Below are 23,278 nucleotides of genomic sequence, written 5' to 3' on the forward strand. Positions count from 1 at the left end.
AACAAAGATATCATAATACTTAAGGCTGATAAAGGCAATTCCCAAACCGTCACTTTGATGGAGATACATAGATGACATATTTATAATCTAGAAACTATACCAAGTTACATGATTTTCTTTCATCTATTAACTCCTTCCAGCATAAAATTGTATTCACTTTATTATTATTACCCAACACCCCCATGGAGTCAGACTCATTCTAGGAGGTCCTTTTATCATACACAGCTCATCATACTGTGCTTTAAACACATTCAAATTCTCTGCAGACACCACACTCTCAGGCAAGGCATTCCAACCATTCACAACTCTGCATGAAAAAAAACCTGCTTCTCAATCCCCTACTCACATCCTCTTTATACAGTTTCCAGGAATGACCTCTGGTTCTCCCCTGATCTCCCATTATTTTCTGTAGAACCTCTCCAGCATTGATCCTATAATAACCCCTTAATAACTTGTAGGTCTCTATCATATCTCCTCTTTTTCTCCAGACTCTGCAAGTTGCATTCTCTCAATCTTTCCTCATACTCAACATTCCAGAGGTTAGAAACTACCTTAGTCGCCTCTGGACCCTTTCCAACATCTCTTCATCCTTCTGAAAACCAGGTGACCAAATCTGGGCACAACAGTCCATGTGTGGCCTAATCAAAGCCTTATACAATGGAACAAGAATCCTCCTACTTCTACAAGTCAGTATCCTCTGCATCATTCCCAGAAGCCTCTGTGTTGTCTTCACAATTTTGGCTATTCCCCCCCCCCCTAAATTTCAGATCCTTATCCACTGTCACCCCCAGATCTCTTATTTCCTCCACCTCCAACAATATATCCTCACCAAGCATAAATTTTGCATCCCATTTTTGTTTTTCAAATTTTAAAACCTTACATTTTGTAACATTGAACTCCAATTCCCATGCCCAATCACTCAATTTATTCAAGTCTTCTTGTAAGGCTATAATATCTTCTCTACTCTTCGTGGTTCGTCCCAGCTTTGTGTCATCTGAAACAACTGAATATCTCCATCCAAATCTTCACTAACATCATTGATATACAAGTTAAACAGTAATGGCCCTAAAACCAGACCCCTGAAGGAAAATTACCTTTTCTAGATGTTGTAATTTCTAAAAAGGCAGAAGATTTTCTCTCTTATGGTATAATGTAAGCCCACTCATACAGGTCATTAACCTATATTTCTCTTCAATTGCACCATATATTGCAAAAATTAGGTTTAATGCATATGCTGAGAAAAAGCGATCTCTATTACAGGAGATGAAGAAACACGAAAAGAAGAATTACATTCTCTTTTCCAACTATTGGCGAGCAATGGATATTCTATGACACTTCCAACATGATGTCCTTACAACACTTAAGCCTCAATACGTGGTGAAACTGATTGGTTTAACTGTCTATATTATCATGACCTATTAAACCTAGTGTCAGTTATCATATTCCCTTTAAATCCTGGTGATCAGTTCTGAGCACTGAAACCCAGATGTGGTTTAATCAAGGCTTTTCATCTCTCTTGGCCAGTCTCATCAATATTGCAGCAGACCTTTGTGATGTCTTCTGAACTTCAAATTTCTATGAATCACCTCGACATTCCTTTCTCCTATTTCTCCACTAAATGAGTATGATGAATCTCATTGGTGGGTGGGTCCCAAATTTGAAAACTTAACATTTAGTTGTATTAAACTTACATGCCCATTCCTTTGTCTACCTTTTCAGCCTATTCAAATTCTCTTCAAGAGTCAAAACTTTAGCACTATTACTAATAATCCTCACAAGCTTCTCATCAGCAAGCAATGAAATATCTCTCTGTAGTCCAGTGCAGTAGTGCACTCAGGGTTTAATCTTGGGGGCCCTCCTGAGTTGAGTAAACGATTTGAGAATACACACTATGCATCGCATACGACCTATGACTAAGCATCTGCAATGATTGCTAATTCATAAGTAGTATAGAAATAGAAGACACAACACATCGATTAAAAAAAACGAATTTTATTAATTAGGAAAAGATTTTTGGAAAATTTTCTAGTATTTTTTCCTTTCTTTTGGAGGGGACAGGGTCCCTTGGCCCTCCCCTCTGGGTGCGCCACTGGTCCAGTGACAACATCATTGACAGATTTTAATAATAATAATAATGGTCCCAGTACTGAACCATGTGGAACTCTACTTGTAACCTTCCTATTCCCTGATACTGCTATCTCATATATATATCTCTGATGTATATCAGAAAGCCAGTTACCATTTCATTCTGCTAAGTTGATATCCAATCCATATGTTTCAACTTGAAAACCAACCTGTCGTGTCGCATTCTATCCATTACCATTTGCAAAATCCAAAAACAGTGTTATTACTTTTACCCTCATCCACTGTTCTTGTTACTCTGTTCTAACAAGACAGTGTTGTTTATAACATTGTCCTCATCTGCCCAATTCTGTATACAAGTTCTTATAAATTCATCAAAATCTTTCCACTCACAGAAGAAATTCAAACTGCCTATAGTTTGATACCTTCATTCTACCAACAACCCAGTGCAGTAGCACAGTCTTATCCTTCTACTCTCCAGGAACTTTTCCCATTGTCAGAATTTTATTAAACATCCAGATTAATGGCAAAGTCAGTTGTATAGCAATTCCTTAAAACACATGACAAAATTCCACATAGTCTCCCTTCTTTACTGACATTTAGCATACTCACTATTCAGAATAAATTCTCTTCTTTCATTTCTAATACTTCTCCTTATTCTTCTAGGAATAAAGCCTACCTTGTCAGCAGGGAATACTCTAATAGTGATAATTAAATAGCTTACCCTATGTCATCTGCCTTAGTTACTAGAATTCTGTCTATATCCATTAGAGTAATCAGTCTACAGTCATTTTTCCTCTTTCTTGCATTAATTTTTTCTTAAATATCTCCATGCACAACTGTTCCATCATATTCTTTCCTCCATTGTACCACTTGAAGCTGGTTTCTAAATCTGTGGTAGTTGCCTGCCTTATAATTGTGCATAAATTTCTTTTGCCTTGATACTTTTGCATGCCTATTCATCCTCCAACTCCAGACTATGTGGTCACTCTCAAGAACTGTGGGAAGGAACAATTATGACACCTTAGTCAAAATCAGATCCTCTGATGCCATAAGCAGGTCCACAAATCTCAGTAATGTTTATCCAGCAGGATAACACACTGACAAACATTACTCAATGATTCTAGAACAGGAAATCAATGAAGTACAGTAGAGTATACTTCATTGAATTTTTTTAACCATCGTTTTGAAAATTATTGTGAGATAAGGTGGAATGAGCTCTTTGCAACCTGGTTATTCTGCATTTCAGTCTGGAATAACTGAAGGAAATGATACTTTGTATGCATGTGAAAAACTTAGCACCTCCATTTCCTATAAGGGAACAACCATGCTTGTTGTTGTGTCTAATAAACTGACTGATCAGTGTATATGTGAACTAAACAAAAATAAAATTTCAGAAAATAATGAGATCATTTGATACTTTATTTATTTTTTATCTGTAATTCTTTAAAAACTCACACAAATTGTTTGCTTTTCTTAGTGTACTCTAATGTATTAGTTGCTTTTTTTTTTAATTATAAGCAGAAATATTCTTTTGTATGTCAATATACAATTTGCTTCAATACCCTCCCCACACACTTTTTTTTTGTTAAATTTGCTTACCATGGATGTTTCATGAAGGGTAGGAAAATAATTCAAGTGAGATTCTAGATATCTGAAATGTTTCATTTCTTCAATGGTTTCTCAGGGGGTGAACAGAGTAGCATAATTATATGTTGATACTCTTTATTTGCATTTTTTGTTTCAACTGTTTTTCTCTGTTCTTATATATTAGCTTGTATGGAAGAAACATAAACATGGGGGTTGTTTATGAGAATTCTTGAGAATCATACATATATTGAAAACTCATAAAACCAGAGGCTTGTAACATGGGATAATACAGGTTGCATTTACAAATGAGCAAATTCTGATCTCTCCAGATTCAGGATTAAATTATAATCGAAAGTGCACCTATTTTTCCTGCATATTAAGATGTATGAGTAGTAAATAAAATATTCAGTACATATAAAACAAATAAGTAGTTCTTTATTTTCAAGATTAATACATTGTATCCACATCTTAATTGCATGTTCATTAGCTAGCATGCTGAGGTTGAAGGCTGCTTTATCAAGAATCTCTCAATGGAATCCTCACTTGTAGTTTTTAACTTCTGATTGTAGACATCCATTTCAGACAGCATTTTAGTATGTTTTCAGCTCCCTTTTCATTTTGGAATTCTTCATGTAATCAGAATCATGTTTTTTGAAGTAGGCCATGGCACTGTATCAGCTTAAAAAGCTCGTGACACAACTATAGTTTTTGAAAGTTTTCTCAGGCTCAACCTCCACAGGACTGCACTCAGATTCCTTACCATTGTGCTTTATCATAGCCTGATCTTCATTGCTCAGGGCACAAAAGTTATTTACAGACAAAGATAACACTGCATAGACCAATAAGGCAATAGGGAGAATAAAAAATGGCCACTGAGTACAGTGGATAGAGGTATAAAACAAGGCACATGCATGGTTGTTTCCATAACCATGGTTAGGAAACAGTTGTGGTCCTTACATACTGAAATCAAACTGCATATATGTATGTATGTAAAAACGTGGATAATGAAAGCATGTATAATGAGTTACCTGTACTTTTATAGTTAAAAAGTATGCCTCTTGATTAAGAAATGAAAATAAAACAATTGAAAATGAATAAGTTAAAATAGCCGTGTGTGCGTGCACGTTACTGAAGATAAGTATGAACTGATCCTAAAGTTTGGTTCTTCCAGAATGTCAATCAAATAAGTGTCTAGACATTTAGTAAGCATTAAGATACATGCAATATTTTAATATAAATGAATGTAATGATTTTGATATGGGCTGCTTTAAATTATAATATTTTTATACAACAGAAGATCACAAATTTGCATTCTCCTGGGGATCAACATGCAGATTTGGAATATATGTATGTACCACCAGAGATACATACTCTGAATGTGTTATTCCTTTACTTAACAGATATTGCAAGTTGCAAATGTTAACTGTTTGTAATTAATATACTACACACACACATACAGTCTGTGAAGAGTATATTATACTATATTCTTTTTATTTTTCCTTTTTGCTATATTCAAACTAATTTACTTCTCGCATGCTAATCATAGCTATTTGCTAGCCTGCTGACAATAGCAGATGCTGTTCATGTAATTTTTAAGTGCATGTGCTGTTTATGCTGGTTTGCAGGAAAAGAAAAAAGCCTTCTGCCTCTTTAAGAATGGCCCATTTAGTTTGTTACAAAAAAGTAGTAGAGAAAATACTTCTCATCACATATGAGTTGAACTCAGGTCTCTTTCCCTTCTAAGCAACGTGCTACAAAAACAACTTGTATGCTTAATGTGGTTCCTCTCACTAATACAATCAATTGGTATCATAATTTGGATGCTATTTTGATGCCTTAAAAAGTGCAGAATATAAGAAATGCACTGCAACAGAAATAATTGGGAATGGTGACAGACAACTTTGTCAGCTGTAGTTATAGTGGACTGTAAATTTCAGATTGTTGCAAATTTTAGATTTGTGGCGTTTTGATCTTCCACTGTACTATAGTACATAAACAAGGGGCTCAAACTCAAATAGACTGCAGGTCTTACAGATTGTATTTGTAAGTTGCACTCGTAATTTTCATTGGAAATTTTCCCCATATATATGTATATGGTATTATTATAGGGAAATTATGACATTTAACAGGCAAAGACAAATGAAAGGCAGGCTGCACAAAACCGATTAGGATCAATGTTTGAGACCTCTGTCAATAAGTATTCTTTTTTTTATATTTTGCTTGAATTTTTTTAAAGATACAGTACTTTTTCATGATATTAATGTAATTATTTAACTATTCTTTCTTTTATAATTATACATTTTTCAAGTATTATGAATTAGATATCAGTGAAATTTTTTAAAAATATCTTAAAATTTTTATGGTCTCCAATTTTATCTCTAAAATATGGTAATAGACTCCCACATATCAATAAATTCTTGTCATATCTACTTAGTTACATTATATAAATATTAATAAACTGAATCTTTAAAAAGCTTTTATTTCATATGACTTAGTGAAAGTGAGTTTTTAAAAATGACATTTGAAATATTTATTTTTATAGTATTTTTTAAATGTACCAATTTATTAAATGTCTATACTTCTTGATTTATACATGTATAAAAAGTAATTAGGACCACAAATAATTTAAATACAGACTGCACTTTTAAGTTTATATGTACCTCACGCACACTTAAAGCATGAAAACGAGACAGCATGTTAGAAAAATTTTATGAGTGAGTGTAAATTTTGTGGCTGTGTATCAGACATTCAAAACCTAGTTTCACTGCACATCAACTTCAGCATCTTTCTCCCTATCTCTGTTTTCTGTCTTGAGCTTTACAACTTAAATGTTGCTTGCTTTTGCTTTCCACTGTGCAGGTTTGCCGTGAATTCCAACGCGGCAACTGCAAACGTGCCGAAACCGAGTGCCGCTTCGCTCACCCTCCCGAGCACGTGACTGTGGACAGTGCAGAAGGCATGGTGACGGTGTGTATGGATTTCGTAAAGGGGCGATGCACGCGGGAGCAGTGCCGGTACTTTCATCCCCCGCCTCACTTGCAAGCACAGCTAAAGGCTGCCCAAAGTAGAGCTAACGCCGCTGCCGTGGTAGGCCACTGTTCCCTCCCATACTATTCTTTTGGTGCACGTGGAAATGGTGGACTTTTTAATGATAGCATGAGCCCAGTGCAGGTGTACTGCAACTTGATCTTTTGCAATATTAAACATTTTACAAAAAAAAAAAAAAAAAGAATAAATATAATAATTATTCGTAATTTTTTTTCTAAGTATATTTGAAAGTGTTAAATTCATAATAGATAGCTATATTGGCACCTAGTGACAAAAAACTTTTCTAATAATATTTTCAGTGTCCTGTATAGTTTGTTAAATCAGAATTACAACCTCAAGTGCAATATTTTTTTATATATAACTTTGTATATTTTTTATCAGTGAAGAATGAATTTTTAACACATGAGCTAACTATTTATCTAATCAGCTGTGCAACAGTAAATAGAAATTGGGTAGTAGTGTGTTATTCCGAAATCCCAAGTCCCGTTTGATTTTTTTTTTTTTTTTACTTCTTCTTGTAGTTATTAATATAAGTAAATTCTTGTCTTAATCTATAAAATGATCAAACAAAGGGCACTGCATTTATTTGCAAATGCTAAAATAAAATTTCAGTGTACCAAGGCAAAGGGAGTTTAACATTCATTTTATTTTTAACTGCATTGTTGCCTGTGTTCATTTACAGTTATTTATGGAGCAGCATTTTGAATTATATCTCGTTACATTTGAAACATTATTAACAGTGGCTTTCTTTGCTTTTCAGATATGTTATTAATTAATATCCTACAGGAGAAACATTTGTTTCATAATGTTAGTATACATAAATTAGTAAATAAACTATATTTACTGCCATAATTTATACACACCTATCTTTTCAAATGGAAGGATAAACATACTTTTGTCATAATAATAAAAATCATAATTACTCCACATTTAATAATCTAGGTTATTATTTAGATAAAGAATTATATGATATTGAAAATTAACCTAGTATAGATATTTTAATGTTGATTGTCATTCATATTTTGATGTTTAGATAGAAAAAATGCCTAGGGATATTAACTGAAATTTGATTATTAAGTCAGTATTTCTTTTTGTGTAAAGCACCTTCACAGGTAAAAGGTAAGGAACATACACATGTATGCAGGTGCATGAAAGGCAAACAATAGGCTGAAGGTGGAAGGGTTTCCCTTCCAGAGACTTGGATTTTTCCTGAAAATTGTCCTGGGTGGTTTTTCTGTTTTGCATGAAATGTGCCAGAATGCCACTAGCAGTTAACAGACATAAAGATTGGCCTCATAGTTACTTTGTCCATAATTTCAAACTCTGCAAACAGTTCATTGAGTCTAAAAGGTGTAATCTGCATTCTTAATTAGAACGAGCACAGTAAGGTCTTGGTTGTTGAGGTGATTTTCCTTTACTAATAATCTCCCAGATTTCAGGCAGTATGAGGCAGGCATATTTATTTGGATTAAAGGAATACTTTGAGCTGGCTGTGATAGTGTCCAAAAATGGCCTCTCAGATTTAATCCACATCAGTATAATTATTTTTTCCTCTCAGTGCATATTACCTACCCTAGTTGGCCAAGTGGTTAACGCACTCACTCTCTAACTAACAGACTGCAGGTCCAAATTCTGTTGTATGCATGGATGTTTGATAATTGTCTTTAGGTAGGAGGAAATCATATTGTGTGATGTGAGACTGCAGCTCCATTTATTTGTGGAGCCCTTAACAGCTTGAAGCAAGTTCCATGTTTGTTTTCTAGTGCAACATTTCCAGATTATATAAAAATAAGTATAAAAAAACATAATTTATTTTTTAAAAAAATCCTTAGCCTCTCCATGGTACTGATGTATTATAGGTTTCCAATCTTTGAATAAAAATAAAATACAATTAAATTAAAGCTGCTTCAATCCTTATATATTTGTTAAAAGATCCTCTCTGTATCATACAAATCATTGTGACATATACAAGGTTCCATTCAAATTAGTGCCTACTTTGGCTAAATTGCAAGAGCTGCCAACATTTATGTGGATGAACATAAAAAAGACATCTGGTGCTTTCACAATTGTTTAGTTGTAGACCATGCCACTGACTTGGATTATCATATTAAGTTGGGAAAAAAAAAATGCTTCTTGAGATGTAAAGTTTAAATCTGTATAAAACAGCCTCAATAACGGACCTCAGTTTCTCTGACCTGAATAAATATGGTTGCCTCGCATAGCTAAAGACCTTGGAGAATGTTATGAGACTATCAGCCCAACAATCAAGAGCTCCTTACCTTTTACCCATAGAGGACTTCTTTTAGGACTATAGGAATAAGCCTTTTGGTACACAGCCTATTGTTTACCCTGCTTCTCTATGTCTATGTGAATGAGAATATTCTTACCTTTTACACTTGTGAAGTGTAAAGTAAGGTTGTGAGACCAGTGTATTATTTCTATAACTTTCATAAATTATTCTCCAGAAGAATTCATGCAAATTAATTTTGTTTGTTTTGTGGGGTGAAACATCTAAGTTTGCAAGAAGGGAAACCATTCTATCTCCATATGAGACTGACCAACATACCTATAGCTGGAAAGTTCTAGAAGTTGATGTACTAGAGAGGATTCAAATCCAATTTTTTTTCCCAACTAAAGGGCATTGTTACTGACTGAGCTACAGAAGCTTTCATCTTTATGTGGTAGAAGAATGTCATCACCTGGTGTGAGACCATGATTCTGTTTATAGGAGGCCTAAAGTGACTTGGAAAAATTTCATCTCTAGAACAGGATTTCCTTATATCAACAATACTGGTTTACTGCTTTTGGAATTCATATAATAAAAAAAAAGTGCGATGTAGTTAGTTATTATCCCTAGCTATTTTTTCTCTGCGAAACAAAAACATGAGTTGAAAGAAATGAGAGGCATGAATTTGTAGTTATCCTTGTTGAATTGTATTATCAATTCAAAAAGGTAAGTAAACATTTGATTTATTTACCTTGTAAACATTTGGTTTTTTAATTCATTCTTTTTAATGAGTACCATCCACAGATGTTGGCAAGTCATAAATTCAGTAATCCTACTCATTGCAGTACATCTTACACGTTACTTCAAGCCTTCATTAAGCAGAGTTGTGTTCTCAATACCAGACAAGGAAGAATCATGTTTGGAGAAATTAAAATGGGAACTAAAACTTCCATGGGAATAAATTTAATAGATGTAAAGTTTTTGTCTTCGTTATCTAAAGCATCTTCAATATGTTGACAGTGGAATACAATAAAAATGCCTCACTATAACATAAGAAACAGCAAATGGTAAACAAATTCCTCATTTGAAAAAAAAAAAAAATAATAATAATAATAAACAAATAAAATAAAAATTACTGTGTATACAGATACATACAAATATAATAAGAGGAATTTCCAGAAGATTTGTACATTTCCCAGAAAGGTGACAACAGGAGACAACTAGATCTGTTTTAAATTGAGGCAATGTAGAAAGGCTTGCAGCTCTTTGTATAACTGTTCCACAAGGACTACTTTTAACATCTTCCACTGTCCTGTCAGGAAGATGGAAATCTTCCTGACAGGACAAAAGGACATAGCAGGGTTGTGAAAGGTCTTCGAACTTTCATAGTACATTTAGAAATTTCTTTAATATACAGAAGTGGATCCAAGAGATTTCTTCTGGAGATCTAGAGATGGAAGTCAATTAAGGACTTTTTAAAACCAAATTTTTAAAAAAAGATAGAATTGATATAATTCAGTTCTTGGCATCTTCAGTGGAGCATGTTGTAATAATGTATTAATTATATCCCTTTGACTGGGATATAATGGCATGGATGTAACTGTTTCCTGTCTAAAAACTGAAAATTGCAAACTACCATCAGGTTAATGAGGATTCAGCAAATCTAGAAAAGCTACATAATTGTTTTTTCTCCTCCTATAAGGTAAACTTTCTATGATGAATCATATATTTATTTTTGAGAGACGGAGTTTCAAATCTAAAGGAGAACCATTCCATGTTGCAAATATATTATTATTACGTGATACCTCCAGGGAGTCCAAGGACTCATTGAGGGAGGGCTCCTACTCTACAGTTCTGTCTCCACCATCACTAGTATTTTCACAGACAATCGCAAACACCCATGCCCATGGCAGGATTCAAACCCACAGCCTTTTTGGCTGGAGAGCAGATATGTTAACCACTCAGCCAACCAGATCGGCTAATTATCATAATAATTAGCTGGCTAAATATCATCAACATATAAAAAATTTTTATTATTAAAAGACCAGAAGATAAATGATAAAATATACAAAGAGCCAACAAGTTTAACTAGCCACTGTCTCGCATTTTCAAGGCTGAACTGGTGTGAAAACAAATGCATTAAGTTACATTTAAAACATACACTTTAGTTACTGTTAGGCCGTTACATTTGATCATTCGTGTTTGATGGCGTGCATGTGTTCGAATGCTTCAGTCAAAATCCGGTACATGACCACGTGTTGTGGTCATGTACCGGATTCTGTGACAGTGGCTAGTGGAACTTGTTGAACCAGATTCTGACTGAAGCATTCGAACACATGCACACCATCAAACATGAATGATCAAATGTAACGGCCTAACAGTTACTAAAGTGTATGTTTTAAATGTAACTTACTGCATTTGTTTTCACACCAGTTCAGCCTTGAAAATGCTAGACAATGGCTAGTGAAACTTGTTGACTTTGTATATTGTATATTATATTTGTGTATTATCTTCTGGTCTTTTAATAATAAAAGTTCTTTATTTTAATACATCAGACCAAATATGTACAATTATCATCAACATATATGAATCATTTTGTAGGTTCAGAAAAAATCTCATTAAGGAGACAAACCACCTATAGAGAATTAACATCAGAAATACTCATAATTCTACCCAACTTTGGATTATCAGCAAGCATTTGAACATCTCCAATTAATCCACAAGAAATGACATTAACAAATAAGTTAAATAGCCAGACCCAAAAACAAAATCCTGAGGGACACTATTAGTCACTGCTTTTGAGAGACATTGCTTCATCATATTCAACTTGATTTGCATCATCTAGAAAGCATATACTTTTTCATATGGTAATCTATCAAATGCCTTTGCAAAGTCTAAGGATATCACTGCATATGAATGTCTCTTATTCACCATATTTATCACCTTATAAAATGTAAGCAGATTGCTGAAACAAGACCTGTCCTTAACAAACCCATGCTGAACATCATAGAGAATCTTGTATCCATCAAACCAATCCTGTATTCTATTCTTAACCACTTTCTTCAGTACCATAACTACGACTATAGACTGATCTATAATTGGATAGTTCTGTTCTAGAACCAGACTTGTGAGTGGTAATATTTTGCCTTTTTTTCCAGCCTTAGGAAACTTACCCGCATGCACATTTCCACAAAATATGTGGTGATACGTCATCCATTAATACAGTCTTATTAACATCAAATCCAATCAACACTTGATACACCTGATTCTTTCAGCTCTGATTTCCCTATTATATATCTTTTGTATTAAATTTAATAATGTATAATTTTACATCTATTAAATTTATTGCCACATAAGTTTTACTTTGTTTTTGATTTCTACAAACATAATAGCTTATGTACCTAATTTTGAAATAACGAAAAATCATTTGCTACATAGACAATTGCAAACATCCTTGCCACAGCTGGATTTGAACCGCAGCTTGTGATAACTGATTTGACAATCAGTAACACCATTTGTATGAGTAACCAACAATAGCTTAGTCAATCATCCATCATTTAATTACATTATTTAATTCAAGTGGTTCATTTATAATAGGTTGATATGAACAATTTCATGTTTTATTTTGGACACAAAATTCCAAAATGAAAATGCAACGATTATCATAATGATTATTGGATTATATTAGTGTACGTGTGGAAGACTGACTTCCAATACCAGTGAAGTGGACTTTATTGAAATTGGAAAAGAATCAGAATTTTAAGCTGTTACTTTTATTTTATTATTTTTTTATGGGAATGACTCCCACCTGTGTAAAGTTTTTATAAACCTATTGTAACATTAGTACTGTGTGTGGGGGTAAGGATTTTTTTATTAATTAATTTTATATATTATTTTAGTTTTTTATTTGGGAAAATTACAATCTGTTATTTGCGGTACATCTCTCTCTTGTACAATACTCAATGAAGTATTTTGGGAAGTATATTACAGTTTTTTGATACCTAAATCTATGAACAGTTTTTCATATGATGTCTTATATTTTGTGAGTAAATACAATATACAGTTAAATATCTTCAGTCTCAGGCATTGTTTTTCTCTTGCGTGCACAGCAACTTGAGTGCTCCTCAGAGGCATTCGTGAATTTACTGAAATCTGTAGTTCATATTCAACTAGAATTTATGAATGGATTATTTATTTCCTTTATTCAATTCAGGACAAGTAACTTCTTTGGAATGAATAAACATAAATGAAATGCAAAGCATAATAAAAAATAAAAAAAAGTAGGTAACTGCTGGTTTATTGTGGGGTACATTATTGGTTACCTACCTTTTCTGAGATTCTTCCCTCATCATATGCAACTGACATCATTCAGAGATCCAATCTCTATCTAATCAAGCTATTATCTATTCACATTTCTTGCAGACTGTACACCAAGAATATCACTTTTTTGAATTTTCCTCATCTAGCACATTACAAATCTTCTCGATAAGGAGAAATTCATAAAATGCAAGTAGATTGCTAAAACCGGACTTAACGTTGACAATTCTATGCTCACCATCATAAAAGAAAGCTTTGTCCATCAACGCAATCCTGTATTCCATTCTTTACCAATCCAATATCTTGACTACAAACCACCACAGATATATAGACTTATATATAAAAGGAAACTTTTGTCCCAGGACTAAGCTTGTAGAGTGGTACTATTTTCCCATTCCTTAGAGATATTTCCCACTGTAAAACTTTCATTAAACTGAAGTATAGCTAACTGTTTTGTGCATGCCTTAAAAAAAACGCATAGTGATATGTCATCCATAACCACAGCCTTAACATCTGAGCCAATTAACACTAGATGCACCTAATTGATTCACCTATTATTGCCTCTCTTCTACATTTTGTCTAGCATCATTTATATCAGTATGATATACACTCATAGTGTTTATTAAATAATTCTATTCAATACCACATCTCTGCTATGATCGCTCTGCTACTATAACTATCTACCATTTTCACTTTTCATAATTCTTCTTCCTCTTGCTTGCCACATAAAAGAATTTCCTTGGACTATCTTCAGCCTGAATGGCCAGTCTCTTCTCTCATTCAACTTTTTTTTTCTTTACTATGTTTGTCATATTTCTAGTTCACACTTGATATTCGTCAGTGCATCTGACCACTGCTGTCTTGTCCCTTCTCCACAATATCTCTCTATATATGCTTATCTGATTTCACTGTTTATTCATTTCATTTCTGCTCTATTTACTCACTTAACTCTTAGTATACATACAGTTGTTCATTGTGTCAGGTGCTTTCTAATGAATTCCTGTGTTCTGTCAACCTCTTTGCTAGTAGAATAAATTCCACATATCCCTGCTTGACACTAACCTTTTCCTGTGTGACTGCTTCCCAAACCAGTACTTCCCGATCACTCTCATCACCAACCAGTGGCAATATTGTTACTTCATTAATCACCAGTACAAGATTTCGTGTTAATTTCCATTAATATAAGAATAAATTATTGAAATTCACTTCAGTTATCATAACTAACAATTGGATACATTATAGCTTGAATATATTTCACATGCAAAATCTTGTTTGTTCATGCTTGTGTCAAATAACGATGAAAACTAAATGGAATTTCTTGTCAAGTATCATTTGAGAAGTTGCACTATCTTGCTAGAATTTTGTTTGATGGGGATAAATTTAAGACCCGACTTAATCTAAATCTCTGCAATGATTTTGAGGACTTTATGGGGCTTGTTAGTACTTTATTCCTATTATGTTTGATTAAAATTAAAACATTATGTAATTGCATTTAATTTTCATTCATTTCCAATTAACATCTATTTGCATTCCACTTTTCACCAGCTTTTCACAGCTTTTCACCCTCTTCTCTTTTCATCCATCTACCTCTGTCTCCTGTAGCAGTGTTCCTCACATGGTCTTCTGCAATGTCAAATTATTCAAGAAAAATATCGATGTTTCTTCTTATTCCCTTATCCACACTTCACTTCTTATTATTAAGAGAGACCTCTAGGGAGTCAGGGACTCGAGGCAGGCCACATATTGCACATGCACCAGCTATCATACTTATTCTTGAATTCGTTCACACTGTTTGCACTCGCAACATCCAATGGCAATTCATTCCAATTACACACCATCCTATGAGAAAAAAATCTAGCCCTCACCCCCTTCTTAGTGGCATTCATTCTCAGCTTTCAAGGATATCCTCTTGTCCTTTCACTACCCTCCACAATTTGAAAAATTCCATCAACTAAAATCCTTGCATGACCTTTTCAGAAGTTTGTAAGTCTCAATCATATCTCCCCTCTTTCTCTGTTAGCTTTAGCTAGTGTCTGCAGTCTACAAATTCTCAATCTGTCTTCAAAATCAGTATTCCAGAGTCATGATATCATTTTTAACACTCTACTTTGCACCACTCTCTAAAGTATATTGGAATCGCAATGGAAACCAGGAGACTAGACCCGTGACTAGACCTGTCCAAGTGAGATCTTATCAAGGCCTTGTAAAGAGGCAAAATGACATCCTTATCTTTCCGTGTGAAAGTTCATTTCAGCATTGCAATTATCTTTTTAGTTGTATTTGCATTCTTTACTACATGGCTCCTAAACTTCAACTTCCTATCTATTAACACTCTAAATCCCTAGCCTGATCAGTTTCTTCTAGCATAATCCCACCAATATAATACGACATTGGATATCTAATCACATCAAAGTGAATGACTTTACCTTTACTGACATTGAACTGACATCCATTTTCCCATCCCCACAATTCCAGCCTTATTGAAATGATTCTGCAAGTATTGCATATCAGCAGCATTCCTTCTTGATTATCTTACCTATCTTTGCATCATCAGCAAATAGCTGTATGTCGCCTATCAAATCTTTCCCAATATCAATAACAGTGGTGTACCACAAGGATCAATCCTTGTGGTACACCACTGGTCACCTTAAATCTTGCAGACTCGCATCCTCCGTATACCTATTTTTGATATCTGTCAATCAGCCATCCTTTTATCCATGCTAATATTCTATAATCTAAACCCATATTCTCCAAAATACTCAGACTTTGCTTTCCGTAAAAACAGTTGACTATCCCAGCCTACTGCTTACAATTTTCATAACAGTCATCATCTTTATGCACATGGTATTCCTTCCACGTCATCATTTTCTTATGAATATCTTGCTTAATAAGATTACACATCCATTTAACTCCTATCCTATTATTTCTCTATATATTTAAATGCTTCCCATGCACTGTCTATATCCTTCCCATCCAGCAACAGATTCCATTCCACTGAACTCAGTATATTCCTCAGTTGGTCATAATTTTCTGCTTTATAGTTCTTCTGTGACCTTTTCTGAATGGAACATTCATAATCTTAGTGATTACTGCATGGTCACTGTCACCAACTGGAGGCAGAATAGTTAAGTCTTGAACTGAAATGTCCTCTCACAGACAACTTCCTCTGCTTTAGGAAGTTATCCCGCAACAGCTCAATGAATTCATTTTCGTTCTATTCATGAGATTCTACTGCTACCAATCGATAATTAAAGTCTCCCATTATGATTACTCTTTTCACACTCATCTTTTCTATTTTGTGATGCACTTCATCACTAGCAACCGATCCACCAGGTCTGTAACAACACCCCACTATGTAATTGATCTTGTTAGATTCCACCTCGCACCAGATGGCTTCAAACTCACTCCCACATGAAATACTGTTATAGTAGTACTGCTACAATCATGGGTCTCAACTCCATCTGGATTCAAGTTATCAGACATCATTAGCAGCACACCCCCTCCTCTCCTATCTTCTCTAACCTTCCTTAAAATACTGTACCCTTTATACTCAATACCAGTTAGTATGTCAGATTCTGATAGCCATGTCTCATTAATGTCTACAATTTGAGGTTCCAACATATTGACCAAGGCAACAAACTCTACCCCTTTGTTTCTGATACTCTGAGCATTCATGTACAGACATAATAATTTACCTGCATGTTCTTTTGTATACTCTTGTCTGCAGTCTGCATGACACGGAACATTTACAGATCTCCATTCTTCTCTAGCGACTTATAGATCTTTGCGCCTGTTTAATGGATCTGAACTGGACAAACATAATGTTGAAGTCCTTCTTTCCTCATCAACATTTCCATGATAAAGCCATTCCTGTTATTAACATAGTTATATAACGTTGTTGCTCTTGCACTCACATTCTCACCATTCTTTTATAATTTAGTTTCCTTCACTCTTTGTGTTGGGTCTCATATCAGTTATTAGTTTTTCAAGACTCCTGATACCAATTGCATTCAAGTGTAGGCTTCCCCTCTTATACAAATCAATCTTCCCTCAAATTTACTCTACACATCCTAAAACCTGCATTCATTCCTTCTATACAGCCTACACATTGAATCATTTACTATCATAGCCTTCTTAATTCATGTTTATCATATCAAAATAATATACTGATGATTTTCACTTTCTCACTCTTTACTCTCGCCTCTTTCAACTATCCTTTCATGTCCTCCCTCTCATACTGAACTTATCCCTTGTTAAGTCATTAGTACCTACTATAATTACGATCTAGTTTACTTTTCTTTTCTGTTTTTGAATTGCTTCTTTTATATTCTTAATTTTTGCTCCATGAAATTTCAAAGTTATAACTCACTCACTTATGTACTGTGGGTTATGAAACCTCTCAATTGTAGGGTTTGTATTTAAATTGAAATTAATAGGTATCAAAGTTAGCATCAGACCCTATATAATGGCTCTCTGTTCTGAACCTGCTAAAAGAGTAAAGCCAAATTATTCATTCAGTAATTATGGAGTCAGTAGGCTAATTATGGGAAGCCCAAATTATAAAATGCCAATTCTAGCAAATCAGAACGATTTCTGTTATAGGTGAAGTAACAAAGATTATGAAGAAGATACTAAGGAGGATAAAAATTCAGGACTTGAAGTATGGCACAGATGTATTAGTGGAGGTTGTTTAGGTTGTGTCTATATAGGTTTTTAAGCAATGTGCAGTTTATAAAGTCAATGAAAAATGTTTTATTTCAATGAAAAATAATATATGCATGCTTTTAGTATAGCATCTCATATGCTGTTAGCCATTTTCCAAATCTCTGCTTGGCAGATGCCATTAGCAAATTCTCTTTCATTATTTAATCCTGCTGCCCAGTTGCCTTCTTTACCTTTTATATTTACTTCCAATAACGTTTCTTTCATCATTGGAAAGAAATCAAAGTCACAAACTCATATTCAGAGAATAAGGAAGATGATATAAACTACCCTGTGCCACTATACTGTTTGGTTTATAACTAGTCTTGCTACATGGCAGTACCCACTGTTATTAACAAATAGCAGGTGAGTGATAGTAATGAGAGGATGCTTTCATTTTTAGCCACTGATGATACTCCAGAACTCTGCTCCTCATTGATAGTTTGGCCCAATGGGACTGCATAGTGGAGGATGGTGCCATCAGTATCTTAAGCCACAACCAGCATCAATTAGATATATCTTGGTTTGTGGGAAAGTTTCAAGTTTCTTTGGACTTGGATGTTGTGGATGCCATTCTCCTCAAATGACATTTCTGTTTGAGCTCATATGGCTTTGTTAAGTTTCATCAAGAGTATGTATAGCACAAAATTAATGGTTTCACTTTGGTCATTTTGAAGTTGGAGGTTAGCAGTAATGTACCAGTGCTACTTTTGCTCCTATGTAAAGGACGAGTTATCCAGGATAATGTAATGCAGTTTTACATGTCTCCATAGCCGTTTAATTTATGTGTTTATGTGAATTTGCACATAGTTCATCTTGGCATGGCTGTCAGCAATTTTCTAACTGCACTTACTTCACTGGGATGGTGTGTTATCTTTCTACTAAGATTATTTTGAAATGTTGCCAGGATTTATGTATGTTTCTCACACATATCAACAACACTCTTTGTTCCATGACAAAATGCAACTTCTATCTTGATTGAGGAATATTATTCCAACTTTCTAAAAATGTTTTAGGATGCTGTATCATTAAGACATTGGCTTACCTATCCTTGTTCACTTGCTTTACATGGAAAAGTGCATATATCAGGAACATGCCTATGTCAAAACACTATGCATGAATTTTGTGACTTTACAATGTCCTGAATATTTGCAGCAGTTTTGCAATACTTTGTTTCCTTCTTGTACAAAGTCATGTTCATAATTATATTATCATGCTAACTAATGCAGCAAAACAGTTGTAATCACCATGTCCTACAAGATTGTGCAAAGTAGACAATGTCAAGTCTTAAGAGGTTAGTCTCAGAATTTTAAGATGAGAGAAATTTTTATCAACAGAAATCAAAAATCATCTTATTTCATTTGATCAATCAAAAGTTACAGAATGGTTAATATTTAAAACCAGTGGACTAGATGCTATCAATATTTCATCTTTGTAATCAAGATTATATAGAAGCTGATGTGGGGAAGACTATAGTAAAATTTGACACCTAGAGACATAAGAGTGATTTTTTTTTTTTTAGCTGTAGGTGAGTTACATTATATCTACATCTTAGATCTAATAGATTTTTTGGATAGCTTTATCTGGCTTTTCATTTTGAGCTACGTTTAGTTTGCCTTTTAGTGTTGAGCTAAGTTATAATCACATCATTGTAGTTACTTCATGTTTCAATGAAGTTAATTGAAAGATAATATTTATAGCTTTAAATACATAAATTCTTACAATTATTATGTTTAATTTCTGTTCATATCAAACCTAGAAAAGCATTAGTTGTTAGTTTCCAAACAATGAGATCCTATAATATATTTCATGTTTAATATGCTAAGTGAAAACTTCACATGTTGATTCTCAAGTGTATTTGAATATGTATTTTCCTTTAATTTTTAAATTTAAGCTTAATTGCCAACATTCTTTGTTAGTGAGTTAAATGAATAAAAAGAATGCTTATTTATAGTTAATTATCCAGTAATTCAACTCAACTTCATATAGTCATTGTTATGAAATAAACAAGAACGTGTACTAGTGGTTTTACTTTCTTCCACAATTCCCATTTATATCAGTAAATCTTGTAATGAATTACACTGTAAAAGAGGAAAATAACCAATTTTCCTCTTTTATTTTCTGTTCTGAAATGTTTTATATGTAGAAATGGGCAGTTATGACAAATTTCTGTATGAAATTTGTCATAACTGCCCATATCATATAAAAAGTGTCTTATGCATATATCTATAAGCATAAAGATTAACATGATTATTATGATACTCACATTAATCAAGACTCATCACTGATCAGAATGCTCATACAAGATATATTGCTATGTTAATCACCCTGGAATCGGACTCACTGAGAAGATTCCACTTGATAAGTAACTTATATTTATGCTCACTACATCCTTCAGTAAAATGTTCCACTAACTCACTGCTCCCTATGTGAGGAATATTTCTCAGTTAATCCTTGTCCAACTCCCAAAGACGAACTATGCATTTTGTTCTCTCTCTCTGAGTAATCTGTTCTTTATTAAATATGGTGAAATTGTTTTACTAACTTGGTCTCTTTAATATTGTCTTTAACAAAGAGTTGCATGTTAAATATCCTTTAAATTAGTTATTAAAAAAAAAAAAAACCTCTAGCTTCCTAACTGGTCATGTTTTAATAGGCAACTGAACATTTAGGAAGCTGGAGTTGATTCTTCACTATATTTCCACAGTTTTTCCTTTTTTTTCTTGACAGAACTAGTCCTGCCATTCCTGGTGTTTGATCTATCTATCTATCTATGCTATTCGTTCCTCTTCAGATGAAATCCCCTTCTCATTCTCCGGCATTACACTCTCATTTTTGACCTATTAATTTAATGCACATGCCCATTATTTCATTCAATCACATAAACATCATCTAGTTTTTGATGACTATTCACATTTTTTCTTTCTACTAAAAAACTTTTGCATACAACTAAATCCCCTTTAAATGTAATCCATCCTGCAGGTGCCAATCCTTTCGATCATCAAAATCATGCCATGTCCTAGCCCACACACTTGTCATACTTGGGCAACAGATGCACATCTTGACTCTCTGTATGCCTTTCAAGTTCTTTTTGACACTAGCAGTATTTTTATTTGTTGATGATAGTGTTCCATTCCTACTATTCATTTGACAAACATTGCAGTTCTTAAATATCACAAAGTTCCAGAGCTTCTAAAATAGGTGTCTTAAATCTCTGTCCAAGTTTTCATTAAAGTAAGAATAACTTATAACCTTCCATCTTCCCCCCCCCACCAAAAAACCCTTTTTTTGTTTTGTTTTGTTTTTTACTGAAAAAAAAATCCAGTTCTCTACTTAGCTTTCATAATTCACAGCTTGCCAGATAAAATCTAATCTTCTGGGACTGAAATTTAGTTCTCACATTTCTTGGCACAAACATTTCCAAATTCCTCAGCTTCTAAAAATGTTTGCATCTTTTTTTCTTATCGTGGCATCAATTTTTTTTTTTAACCCGTCTGGTGATATTTGTATATAATTAGTATGCATCCATACTAATTATGGATGCATACTAAGTTCATCCTTTAGGGTAGATTCAAGGGGAACAAGTGACTAGTGATATGCCATACTTTGGGTTACTGCTCTTTAATTTATATATTAAAAATGCTAGGAATGATTTCTGAGGAAATATCCAGATGTTTACTGATGAGAATAAATCGGGCAGGGCAATAGGTTATACACTGATGAAACTGAACTACAATAAACAATGAGGCTAGGGCTAGATTTTGGTTGACTGATGAATAGATACATATGCATCCATATCACAAGTTTGTAAGCATCACCATTTTCTACAGTTTGCATTTTGTTAACATTTTATTGTAGAAAATTTATTAAGGAAAGACATAGCCTTCATATTTCTGCACTCTCCTCTATTCCTGAATTTAGTCCCTGACTCTCTTTTCTAAGTACAGTAATTGCCAAGATACCGACTGTTCCTAATTCTTAGTTCTGTCTTGAAGCTTCCTTTATGTAATAGAATTGTCTTTTCCTCATTCTTCTCCCATGAGATGTGGGAATGGAAATGCTAATAATCAGTGGTTTTTTTGGGGGGGGGACTTTACGTAATGGTACATTTATTAATAGTGACACTTCATATACTGATGCGGTATTGTTATAATTCGCAACTTTTCCCCTAGCAAAGAATGCATACTGGCTCCTATTGTTTTACAAAAGAATGCTGATGCTATTTCTCCTCCTTTCTGTGGTGTGGTGAGATTTTACAAACAAGGCATCGCCAACCTTGAAGAGTATTGCTACCACAAATTGCATACCTTCCTAGTTGGTGAAAGTGCTACCTTTCACCAGGTGATGAAACATACCTAGAGATAATGAAATCTCTAGGTATGTTTCATCACCTCTAGAGACTTTCTTTATTTTATTTTAAGACCTAGAGGTGATGAAACATATCTAGAGATATACCATTGATTGACTTACTGTGAATCTGAAGTGACTATTGCCATGTTTGGTTCCCAGAGCAAGGTCTCTGGATTCTGTTTTTCTTTGGAGTCAGCAGATTCATCATGAGAGACCTCTTTCAGTGAACAACATAGCTTTCATATTGAATCTAAAATTGATTTACAGTCCTAATATTCAAAAGGCATTATAGTAATGCATCCCACTTAACCACCATTCTATGTTTAAAAAAAAAAAAAAAAATCTGTTTGCTCATCACCACACCTTGAAACAACTTCCAGGGATGGTATTTTGTTCTCTCCTTCCATTATATATAACCCTTCTTTTGTATTAATCCTGTAACATCCTCTCCCTAATTTTTACAGTACTTCATGTGCAAACTTTGTTTGCTTACACATGGATAAAGGATTAAACAAGAATATTATTTCTTAGCAAGTATAATTTAATTTATAACTAAGTGAAAAACTTTCAACAACTTGCTCTAATCCTGATTATTTTAATAAGGTGTGACACCTTTTCACTAGTTGTATATGGGAAATATATGACTTCTGCATTACTTCAACCTTGGAATCTCTTCTGGGTCTGGCTCCCACTGATGACATTCAATAATGTTCATCTTTGGCTTGATTTCAGGGAGTAGATCAGTTCTGCTTGGTAGTAAATTTTTGCCTGTCAATGAGTAAAGCCACTGATGAGTTTGAGTTTAGGAGTGATCCTTTTGGGTTAATTAGTGAGATTTAAAGTGATTTTGGAGATCACTCAGCTTCTGGACAGGTGCACCATTCAAACATTTCCTCAATAAAAGTTGAAATCGCCCTGGATAGTGGCCCTTCTCATAATGTATGGATGGCATCTCACACACAC

At 34.0% G+C, this 23,278-nt stretch overlaps 1 protein-coding gene across 1 annotated transcript in view; it reads left to right on the plus strand.

The window, feature by feature from the left end:
* The window catches only part of LOC150100498 (muscleblind-like protein 2a), a 549,014-nt gene that overhangs the window by 355,883 nt on the left and 169,853 nt on the right, over positions 1-23,278 (plus strand). Inside the window, 1 exon segment of the mRNA XM_090402904.1 lies at positions 6,532-6,759. Within this exon segment, the coding sequence (XP_090259030.1) occupies positions 6,532-6,759 (228 nt within the window).

Source organism: Typopeltis vanoorti, chromosome 13 (genome assembly GCF_054136105.1).
Source record: "Typopeltis vanoorti isolate ZY-2024b chromosome 13, IOZ_Tvanoo_1.0, whole genome shotgun sequence".
Classification (NCBI taxonomy): domain Eukaryota; kingdom Metazoa; phylum Arthropoda; class Arachnida; order Uropygi; family Thelyphonidae; genus Typopeltis; species Typopeltis vanoorti.